Source organism: Panthera leo, chromosome A3, assembly GCF_018350215.1.
Source record: "Panthera leo isolate Ple1 chromosome A3, P.leo_Ple1_pat1.1, whole genome shotgun sequence".
Classification (NCBI taxonomy): domain Eukaryota; kingdom Metazoa; phylum Chordata; class Mammalia; order Carnivora; family Felidae; genus Panthera; species Panthera leo.
Genome location: NC_056681.1, coordinates 109,904,451 through 109,916,736, shown reverse-complemented (window position 1 = coordinate 109,916,736; position 12,286 = coordinate 109,904,451). Strand labels below are relative to the sequence as shown.

The following is a 12,286-nucleotide window of genomic DNA, read 5'->3' as shown; positions in this document are numbered from 1 at the left end:
GGACAAATTATGTTAACACCCAAATTACTGAGTGTAAATATAGTATTCCCTTTTCATTCACAGATTGAATTTTATATGTGTGACTATTTGAAGACAACCCTGAAGTTTCTTGCAGTAATCTGTAGTACAGCTGAGGAATAGCTTCAGGATGCAAGGCTGGGGTGCAATGAATATATAATGAAATGACAGCAACTTTGTTTTTTATCTGTTAGTTTGTGGTTTGTAGAAAATTACCCCACATGGTAGTGATGGCAACCAAAAAGATGTTTCTTATGAAAAGAACATAAATTTTTTTCATGTTTTTATTTTATTTTTGAGAGAGAGAGAGACAGACAGACAGAGCACGAGCAGGGGAGGGGCAGAGAGAGAGAGAGAGGGAGACACAGAATCCGAAGCAGGCTCCAGGCTCCAGTTGTCAGCACAGAGCCTGATGCGGGGCTCAAACCTATCAACCATGAGATCATGACCTGAGCTGAAGTCAGACGCTTAACAGACTGAGCCACCCAGGTGCCCCCAGGGAAAGAATTTCGAATTAAAAAGAAGAGCAACAAATCCGCTGGTAGCTTGCTTCTGGAGCATGAATAAAGGCCTCTAAATAATCCACACAGAAATTAGAAAAAGCAATTCATTAAACTGTTTAGAGGAGTACTTGAGCAGCACAAAAAACAATCTCATTAAATGAGAGATAAAACTTTATCAAACATTTAAAAGTGGTATAATTTACTTAACAGCCTTATAAATTACTTCAGCCCCTTTTTAGTAGAATCATTAACTGGGATGGAAGGCATCCCTTAATTTTTAGTTGTACTTGACTGCCGATGAACACATCTCCGAAGATATACTGACCAATCTCTACGCGGGCTGTGCCTGGTCATCCAACATTCAGTATAATGTCTTAGATAAAGCCAAAATCCTGAATAGTTACTACATAAGATTTATCTCGTAAGGGAGAAAATTATCTTAAGATAAATATGACGAAAACAAAGCATACGATTTATAGAAACTGTTATAGAAATACACTGTACCTGATCTTCTGCGATATGGACTCGGGCATAAGGAGAATCTAACAAGGTGTGTAAGGCCTGTAGACATGCTGTGACGTGTTCAATAGGCTCCTCGGGTCTAGGGGAACAAAGGAACTGTATACTCACACCTGCGATGTACATAATAAAGATACACATTTGTCACCATCACATACTTCGTTGCTTCCGCATCAATTTTTTTCTCTATTTTTCCTATTTCTTTGTCAGATGCTTTAGCATATATTTAATGCTACCTTGAAGTAGACTTCCAAATGGTTACCAAAAGCAGCAGCCAAACTTTAGAATACAGATTCTAGCTTTTTAGAATACAGATTTGTAACTACAGATTGTAGCCTCCAATGAAATTGGAGGTTGGGGGAGGGAGGCAGTTCCACAGTCATCAAGTTGATTAAGAAGATATTCAATTTTTTCTTTCTAGGACTTTTAAAAATAAACTTATGAAAGTTATACAATTAACTCTCATTAAATGGTTGCCAGACAATTTTCATATCTACAAAGTTTTTTTAGTGGCAAGCTACAGATGCACAACGGATATCTTGGGTAACAATTTTTTTTTTTTTAATCTATTTATTTTGAGAGAGACAGCGTGAGCAGGAGAGGGGCAGAGAGAAAGGCAGAGAGAGAGAGAGAATCCCAAGCAGGCTCCACACTACCAGCTGTGGAGCCCAACGCAGAGCCTGAACTCATGAACTGTGAGATGGTGACCTGAGCTGAAACCAAGAATGAGTCACCCAACTGACTGAACCACCAAGGAGCTCCAGGTAACAATTGTTTTTAATTTGCATAAGGGTAAGGTCATAGTTCTAGAAGTCTCTCATATTTTCATGTATAAGATTTACTGACGAGTTCTATAATTTCATTTTACCACTGTGTTCCTTTCCCCTCCCAGAAAAGATAAGACCACTTAAGAGCCTCATTAGAATCTATAATATCTTAATGTTAAAAGAACACCTATAAAGCAATTATAAATTGAAATTTATTCAAATTTGCTTTAACTTTGCATTTGTTATTTCCTCATGGGACAATTTGTTAAGTGCCAACTAAAAATAAAATCTGTTGTTGAAAAAGAAAAATGTAGCTTTTTTTTCTTGAAAATTATTCAGTACTGCTCTGTGAGTAGACACGACAGGTAAAATTTTTAGAGTAGTTTTGTTTGTTTTTTTTTTAGAGAGAGAGCATGTGAGCAGGGGAGAAGGGCAGGAGGAGAGAGAGAGAGAGAGAGAGAGAGAAAGACAGAGACAGAGACAGAGACAGAGAGAGAGACAATCCCAAGCAGGCTCCACACTTAGCACAGAGCTCAACACAGGGCTCAATCCCACAACCCTGGGATCATGACCTGAGCCAAAATCAAGAGTCAGATGCTTAGCCGACTGAGCCACCCTGGCGCCCCAGAATATTTTTAATAATTAAATTTTTATATTAAAAATTCAGTTAGTAATTTAGAAAATGTACTTAAAAATTCTTTTATTATTCCCTCTCTGAACTGCGATACATAAAACTTTTCTATGGCATTAAAATGAAAGATGGAGGAGTTCAGAACATGCCACACCAAAATATGCCTCTCTGGCATATTGGTTATTTTGAGCTGAAGGTACTTGATGAACAGCAGACCCCTTTCTACCTACAAGCAGGTCATAAAATTTCTCATGAGAAAGGTGCCCTCCCTGTATCAGGAAGACCAGACTGGGAGTCAATGCTGAAATAGACCTGTACAAACAAACCTACTAAAACCAGTTTCCTGCACATATTTCCTAGCCCTGTCCCACAGTTTACTGCCCCTGGCCCAAAGCCCTTTCTTGTCACATTCTTATCATTTACTGTTCTTTGTGCAGAACGGCATGTAAGTTTTTGGGCCTAATGGCTACTTCAGGTTGAAAATATTAAAAAAATCTGTGTGCTCTTCTCTTGTTAATCTGTCTCATATCAATTTAATTCTTAGGCCAGCCACAGAACCTAAGAAGATAGAAAAGAGATTTTTTTCTTCCCTACAGATATGAATTTTCAGAAATGACACATCTTGAAATACAGTAATATGACACACCTACCTAAAATCAGATGCATTCTATCTTTGTTAATTTCTGGCAAAGATTTAGCACTAGGTGTTGCTCCTGATGCCTGGTTTAAATTGACGGGTGTAGAACGTTTTTGTAAGCCAGGTATCGCTGCTGCTTCTGCAGACTCTGAACACGTGAATCCTGTGCTATTTAACCAAAGTGCCACTGCGTGGAGAATCGGGGCCCAGGAATTCCGGTAGTGAAGTCTAGCTGTATCAATAGTCTCAGGAGTATAAAATGCTCCGCCTGTAAAATAATCAAGCCAATCAAAGCCATTACTTTTTATTGTAAGTGTTTAACCATTTATCCACAGCTAACTTAAAAATACTCATCACTTACTGTGTTAGTCCATTTGGGCTGCTATAACAAAACACCACAGACTGGGTGGCTTATAAACAACAGAATTTATTTCTCACAGTTCTGGAGGCAGGAAGTCTGAGATCACGTGCCAGCATGCTCGGTTAAGGGCCACCTCTCTGACTCCATGTGGGGTCTCTTCTACAAGGGTACCAATCCCATTCAGAAGGGCTCCGTCTCATGACCTAAGCACTTCCCAAAGACCTCACTTTCTGATACCATCACCATGGGGATTAGGTTTCAACACGTGAATTCTGAGGGGACACACACAATTCAGACACAGCACATACAAAAGAGCAATCTGACCAATTGAGATTCTCTTCATTACCAAGCCACCAAAACTAACGTCTTTCCTGCCACTGCTGAACTGGAGTGCCTGTGTTTTCCTCACCAATGCTAGGGTTTCCAGTCTTTCCTCTGCAACTGTGGATGCTGCTGGGAACCCAGTACCTTTCTCTACCTTGTGGCCACAGGCTTCCTCTCCACTGCTGCCAGACACTCCCTAAAGCCCTGGTCGCCTTCGCTTTCCATCACTCTTTCTGTCGCCTTTCTGCCTTTCTCTCTGTCGCAGAGACAGGGAACTCTGTCCCTTGTTTCTCTTTCTTTCAACTCCCCCTGCCATTCTCCCTCATCTCCTGTTTACACTGCCAAACTGAAGATTTCCCCCATCTGTCCGTGCATTCACTGACCAGCACAGCAATAAACTTCATTATAGTTATGCGTAATGACTTGTTATGCATAATTATTTAGAGTATGTTAGCTCATAAAGTTATTATCATAACAGGGAGAACATGTTTGCTTGGGTTAACAAATAAGCTTAAGGCTGTATTTGAATTCAGAAATTCAATATGGAGAACAGGCTCCAAGTGAGAGAATGCCAAGTTTAAGTCCACAGAAATTGAAAATGTTGTTGCTACATCTTAAATCACTTTATTAAATTATCAATAATTAAAAATTTAAATTTAAGATGTTATACTATCTTTATAAATTTAAGATGTAGAAGTTATATCATAATATTATTAGTGATTGTCGCTAGCTTCCACCCATTACATTTTGTTTCATTACTACTCTGAACTCCATAAAGGCCAAACTCTGAACGCAGTACTTACCATCTGCGGGGAGCTGACTAGCAAATTCGGCTGGTAAAGTCAAAAGCGCGTAGTCTTTTAGTGCCGCCAACCACAGGCGGCTGAGTGTTGGCAGCTCGGGTTGCACAAGTGTGATTAAACTATCTGGCGGTAGTTCATCTATGGTACCAAAATCATCATCATCATCATCAGTGCTTTTAATTGCTCTTTTTGGTTTTGACTCCGCTTCCTTCTTAATATTCATAGCAACCACATATACCTAGTGCGGTATTCAGGAGGAGAAAATAACAAGGCATAATACTAAGAAATGACATAATCTAAGTTGCTATGATTATACAATTGAATTACCAAAAGTAGCTGAGTACAGACACTGGAGAGGATACAGCCTCATGAGTTCCTGAGAGCCTCCAAAGAATAACTCCACCTGCTTTGGAGGTAACTTGTTTTTATTGCTCTGACTTCTGACTATTCCTCTCATAAAATATTCTTTGAGTAGGGTTCTCTGAATTTCTTCTGGTTTCTCTTGCTATACTTTACAAAGCCCCCTTTTATGTGTGTCTTTTTTTAACTTTTTCTTTTCGTCATAGGGTATAACTTCCTGTTTACTGTCTCTACTTTCACAGACTTATTAGACACAATTGGACAGCATTCAAAGAAAAAGGCTGGGACATGGGGGAAGGGCCACAGAAAGGATTTCCATAAATATCCTTCTAACCCCTTAAGTGATAGTTAGCAATCTAGTCTTTATAACAGAGAGATGAGCATATAATTTACTGCTTACATATATATTATCCATATCCTTTCTCTCCAGTTGGTAAACCAAAAGGATGTATAATAGCAACTTCCTAAATCATAATTTAAAAAAAATTGTTTTAAGTTTATTCATTTTTGAGAGAGACACACACAGCGTGAGCAGGGGAGGGAAGAGAGAGATAGAGATAGAGATAGAGATAGAGATAGAGATAGAGACAGAGATAGAGAGAGACATGGAATCCAAAGCAGGCTCCAGGCTCTGAGCTGTCAGCACAGAGCCCGACGCGGGGCTCAAACTCATGAACCGTGAGATCATGACCTGAGCTGAAGTCGGATGCTTAACTGACTGAGCCACCCAGGCGCCCCTCCTAAATCATAATTTTAAAGATTCTTCTTTGTTACAGTTATACACGTTTGTTTTTGTACATGCATTTAGGCTTTGGCAAGTGGTACAGACCGAGCAGAGACTAGGAGGCAAAAAGTAGGTGAAGGTTTTACTCTATATGCAGTGGGGAAGAGAAGAGGTCACTACAGGATTTATAGACCAGATGTTATGTATCTTCCCTTAACTTTTGATGTTATTTAAAAAATTATACTATAAAAAGTCTTGGAAATGGGTTTTTAAAATTACTATAATTCCAATTTCCAGGTTATCATATTCTGTCTTTGTAAGCTGGAATGCTGTTGTACAGAGAACTTTGGGTTTAATTTTATCTTCTAACATATCATAAGGTTTTCCCATGGAATCCTAGTCTTCATAACCATAACTCTTCATGGCTGCAGGGGGTGAGCCATAATAGGTCTAACAATTTCCCCATCGTTGAAATTTTATATTTACTTCTGATTCTCTAGTCAGCCTTCAGAATCTTAAAAAAGACTACTTATAGTTTTCAAAGACAAAAGGTGTTCAGTTCTTCACATTATAAATAATGTTCCAAGTAAACCTTTTTTGTAAACACTTCCTTCCTACACTTTGGATATTCTTCCCTAAAGTCTCAGAAACAGAATTACTGCATTACTGATTATAAATCTTTTTATGGCTGTGAATAGACACTGTCAAAACCTTTCCAAAAGGGTTCTATAATTTATATTGCTACTTGCAATACAGGAGAATATATTTTTTAGAATTATTTTTTTTAACAAATTTTGGCTTTTCTTATTAGATATCACACAAGAAAAACAGAAAAATGAGAAGTATAAAATGAAGAAAATAAGAAAATATCGTTAACATTCCAGATAAGTTGTATATACATATTCATAGTCTTTTAAACAATACTTAGATTCTTCTAGCACAACAGATAATATCTAAGGAGTGATCAGGTAGGGTCATCAGTTTTCCAAGACCACTGACTCCAGACACCTTGACACTGAGACCTCAGGCTCCAGGGCACAAGTGACTCACGGAGCATGTCTGAGCACTTGTTCTTGTTTTGACCAGTCCGTGGATGCCTGAGAATACATGTACACCAGACCACTGTCCCCAGTAAAAACCCCAGACCCCAAGCAAAGATGAGACTCACTCTCCTTTCCTTTCCAAGTCTCCCAGAGACTTGGTATCTGTATCTGCTTTCTCTATATCTTCAGTAAACTCTGCTCCCACTTCCTCTCAGCTCATGTTTGATTTCTATCCTGAGCAAAGCCAAAGACCCTCCTGGTTGGTCCTGTAGGGCCCCCTCGGGGTCCTCGGACCCAGCTAGCCTGCATCAGTGAAGACCCCAGATTGTGGGGGACTGAGAAGTGGGTGGCCAAGAGCTTAGGAAGTGGAGATACTAAAATTTCAGTGAACTGAGATGTGATGAGGAGAGACAGAAAGCAGTGAGTAAAAGAGAATGCGGAGTTGGGGAGGAAAGCAGGTAAGAAGACCAAGCATGTAGAGGGAGAGGCTGAAGATACACAGGTGGGCAGGACTGATGGCACTGAGCTGGAAACAGTCTCCCCTTCCTACTCATGCCTAATGGGAAAGTTCCCAAACCATGTAAATCTAAAGATTTCAAGGAAACAATCTGAGGAGACGGACAACAGAAATCCTCAGCTTTCTGAGTGAAAAAGTATAACCAAAGAAAGGTCTTGAGGAGAGAAATCTAGAATATGCTGGCCATCTGAAGAGAATGATAAAGGAAAGGAAGATAAGCAGGGAAAGAATTGCTAGACAGCATTGAAGGCCGAGGTGTGAGGTGCAAATCATTAAATTATAGCACAAGTTACCCCCAAAAGAAAAATGTGTCAAATACAAATGTACATTGTTAATTTAATTATGTGAGGTTCTGGGGCGCCTGGATGTCTCAGTCGGTTAAGCGTCCGACTTCGACTCAGGTCACAATCTCACGGTCCGTGAGTTCAAGCCCCGTGTCGGGCTCTGGGCTGATGGCTCGGAGCCTGGAGCCTGCTTCCGATTCTGTGTCTCCCTCTCTCTCTGCCCCTCCCCCATTCATGCTCTGTCTCTCTCTGGCTCAAAAATAAATAAACGTTAAAAAAAAAATTAAAAAAAAATTATGTGAGGTTCTGATCTAACTTTTTAAAAGTAATGATCTGTCTTCCATTCAGTCCCAGTCCCAGTGGTTGGTCCTTTTATATACATTGCTTTACAAGATATTATCTCCATGTTCTAATGAAAAAACAAAGGCTCTAAGAGGTCGAATCACTTGACCAAAATCACAAAGATGGTAAATGCCAGAGACAGAATTTGTTCTAGGGCCTCTGAGTCAATATTTAATGCTTTTTATACTAAACTATGCCAGGCTTCCTAGTAGGTGAATCAAGCATATTAATGCAGGTCAGCAAAGAATTAGCTGACTGGCAACCAATGTGCTGAACTTCAGACCCCACAGTGGTCTCTACATTTGGGGAAATGAGTGAATGGGGTTGGAGAGTTCAGAACAATGCGGATTTTCAGATAAAAATCAATACATCAACTGCAATGTAATTTCTACAGACAAGAAAAGTAGCAGTTTTAGATAAAAACTCAGATACATGAAAATTAACAAAGAATTTTTATCATTTTCAAAGTGAGAAAACAGAGATAAGTCATATTATAGTAACTTTTTCTTATACTACTTTCCATCTAAAAAGGTTTGCATTGATTTGGAAAAAAAAACTAAATTTTTATCAATAAGAGCAATCATTTTATCAATCAAACAAAAAATATTATTTTGCTTTCTAAGCCAAAAATGGCAGCAGGGAAAAATAAGGGAACCTTCATGGATAATCTACTTGAAGGATAGCTTGATCTACAGTCTAAAAATCAGAGAAAACTAATTTCCATATCTTATTGAGCTCTATATTTTTCCATTTTTATTTTTGTGGGGGGAAAAAAGCACAGCAAAAATTCAGAGGTCCTTTATCTGAACTATATCACGTGGATGCTGCATGCTCTGAGTCAGCAAGTGTCTACTGGGTAGTCATCAGCCACTGATACTAGAGAAATAGAGAAGTCAGGTACTGGTTGGCAGAGGGAGGGTTACTTGAAATACTGTAGGTCAGATAATAAGAATTTGAAAGCAAATGGCAGAAGGAATTTGGAAAAGTGAATTTAAAGCAATATCACAATTTTTTAAAAAATGGCTGTGGAATGAAAAAGGTAAAGCCAGCTATAGAAACAAAACAAAACAAAACAAAACAAAACAAAACACACAAACAGAAAACTGCAATCTTGGTATCAATGAGCAGTGGCAAGTCTCTTGAAATTTAATCAGATAAAAGACTTTTTTTTTTAAGTAAATTCTACACCCAACGTGGGGCTTGAACTCACAACCCTAAGATCAAGAGTCGCATGCTCCACCAACTAAGCCAGCCAGGTAACTGTCAAATAAAAGATTCTTGGCATAAAATATTTTATATTACTTATATTTGTAGTTTTCTCTGCCTAATTTCCACATAATTAGTTAAGGGATCAATTTCTCAATATCGAAATTTCGAAAAAAACCGATTAAAAACTGTAATTTTCAAAGGCTTCATAAGAGCTCTTTTGAGACATAAACATATACGTATTTCAGCGAGAAGGAGCAAATAATAGATTTTCAAAAAGCATTCCATACCAAAGATCAGTTTTAAAAGAACAATAACCAAATAAAATTTTTTTTTACCTACAGGAGGAGTAGGGGAACATTTTCTCATGGATGGGGAAATGGTTCAAAAACAATAGGCTGTGGTTACCTCTGCCCACGCTTTGAGAACAGCCAGTTTTTCCATGGTTGTGGCACTCTCTCGGTACAGTTGGCTAGAAGATCCTTTTCCAGCCTGCACTTTGTCCAGAGAAGAAACAAGCAGATTGTGCACTCGACGGAGGTCATTGAGATCACTGACAACTCCACTTCCGATCCACGTACTACACACCTGGCCAAAGGAAAGCACTGTTAATGCTGTATAAAAAAATTAACACAAAACATATAAGAGTATAAATATGATTTTTTTCCTTGGGGAACAAACATAAAATAAAACCAATGAAGAAAACAAAACAAAAAAACCCCAATGCTGTGCTTCAGTATTATTTTGAATCAGAAATCAATAGCAAGAGTAGGATTTATTGTACTTTTATGTGGAAAATGAACGGTGATTTACTTATGCTTCCATTTTCTAATTTGACAAAAATTTTCATAGAAAAAATTTTCTGCCTATATCAGTTCAGAATCAGTTGTGAATAATCCTTCAATTCAACAACATTTCTGCTTACCACAGATAAAACGTTATTCTGAGCGCTATGGAAGAGATTAAAAAATAAATAAAGGGTTAAAATCTGGTCCCTGTTCTCAAGGAAGAGAACGTAGATTAAGTGAACACACACGACCATTTTAGGATTGCAATACTACACTTAAAAACAGAGAAGGGAGACATCACTTCCAGGAGGAGAAATGGGAATGTTTAGAGATCAGGAAGGTCTGTGTGTATAGATACAGAGGAGTTACAAGGGAAAAGTGATGAGATTAGCAAAGTTATGTGGGATCAGATTATGGTGCAATTTAAATTCCAGGAGAACTGAATACTGACTTTGTTCTATGGGCAATCATAAGTTTCCAAGGCCTCTGGGCAGGGAGATTACAATTAGAATTATGCTTTAGGAAGATTGCTCTGGCATTTATGCCAGCAAAGAGGGTGTTTAGATGGTTAGCCATGTGTTCAGTAAAGTGACTATTATAATATTGTGGGACAGAGAATATAGATGAAACTGGGAATGGAATAAAAAGGGAGAGTCATCTGAGAGAGATTTGGAGGTAGAAATCACAGGATCTGGAAACCAATTAAATATTTTTAGGGGAAGGGGGCGGGGCCTTAGAAAAAGTGTGAGGACTCAAAGACTGCCAAAGCTTCTAACTTGGATGAAAGTGAGGAAAGTGAGGCCACTGCTTAAGAGACAAGAAAGAAAAAAGGAAAGGTTGGGGGAGATGAGAAGTTAGTGAGCATTTTTAACCTTGCACAGTTTAACATGCTGAGTTCAAAGTACTAGTAGGGGACCTGTGGGAAGATATTCAGCAGACAGGTGGAACCTTGGTTCTGGATTTCAGGAGGAAGGTAAAAAATAACGAAGTATATGCTCAATATCAGTCACCATCAGGGAAGTGCAAATCAAAACCACAATGAGATATCACCTCACACCTGTCAGAATGACTAAAATAAAAAACGCCAGAAACAACAGATGTTGGTGAGGATGTGGAGAAAAAGGAACCCTATTGCCCTGTTGGTGGGAATGCAAACTGGTGCAGCTACTATGGAAAACAGTATGGAGGTTCCTCAAAAAGTTAAAAATAGAGATAACTTATGATCCAGTAACTGCACTACTAGGTATCTACCCAAAGAATACGAAAACAATTCAAAGGGATACATGCACTCCTAGGTTTACTGCAGCATCATTTATAATAGCCAAATTATGGAAGCAACCTAAGTGTCCAAAATGTCCAAATGAATGGATAAAGATGTGGTGTATATGCATGTGTGTGTATACACACACACACACATATATACACACATATCATATATGTTATATATGTTACATATATATACATTATATATATTACATATATACACATTATATATATTACATATATACACATTATATATATGTATATATGATTGAATATTATTCACCCATAAAAAGAATGAAATCTTGCCATTTGCAACAACATCGATAGATCTAGAGAGTATTATGCTAAATGAAATAAGCCTATGCTAAATGAATAAGACTAAGACAAATACAATATGATTTCATTCATATGTGGAATTTAAGAAACAAAATAAATGAACAAAAGAAAAAAAAAAGAGACACAAACCAAAAAATAGACTCTTAACTATAGAGCAACAACTGATAGTTACCAGAGGGGAGGTGGGTGGAGCTAGGGTGAAGGAGATTAAGAGTAAGCTAATACGATGAGCACAGAGTGAACAACATAATTGTTGAGTCGCTAATATTGTACACCTAAACTAATATAACACTGTAGTTAACACTGGTTATTATTTAGTAATAATAGCAATGTTACCAGGTAAATTTGTTCAAGGACTGAGGTACAAAAAAAAGGTGTTAAGGGCAGAACACAGGGCAAATATTTATACTTAAGGGACAAGTGGAGTAAGAATAAACAATGAAAGAAATTGAAAAGACAATTCCAGAAAAACAAAAGAAAAACCAGGCAAGTGCGGTCACACTGGAGCCAAGGGAAGAATGTCAAGAAGTAAGGGGTGGCCTGGTAGTGCCACCTTTACTCCACAATTACAAGTCCTCACGTTCTGATTACCTGAAATCTTTGGGTCAAGATGTGGGTCACAATTCACAACTTTTTGATGAAAGGTAGTACGGCCAGTGAACCTCACTAAGAAATACGTCAAGCAAGACGTGTGGCAGCACCCCCCCAATTAACAGAAGGACACTTCTGTCGTGAAATGCAGTACGAATCACAGTAAAGAGGGACGGATCAATACTCTAGCCCCACTCAGCTTCACATCAAGACAAATGAGGACAGTCAGCTCAGGTTTCACCAGCAAATAAATAATGAAAAAGCTTTTG

General features: G+C 38.3%; 1 protein-coding gene across 1 annotated transcript in view; it reads right to left on the bottom strand.

Moving 5' to 3' along the window:
* Nucleotides 1–12,286, bottom strand: part of HEATR5B (HEAT repeat containing 5B) — a 98,434-nt gene that overhangs the window by 17,621 nt on the left and 68,527 nt on the right. The window contains exons 27-30 of the mRNA XM_042933251.1: nucleotides 9,448–9,627; nucleotides 4,564–4,801; nucleotides 3,089–3,343; nucleotides 1,026–1,153 (exon numbers count right to left, since the gene is read on the bottom strand). Coding sequence (XP_042789185.1) covers nucleotides 1,026–1,153; nucleotides 3,089–3,343; nucleotides 4,564–4,801; nucleotides 9,448–9,627 — 801 coding nt within the window. The remainder of the gene's footprint in view (nucleotides 1–1,025; nucleotides 1,154–3,088; nucleotides 3,344–4,563; nucleotides 4,802–9,447; nucleotides 9,628–12,286) is intronic.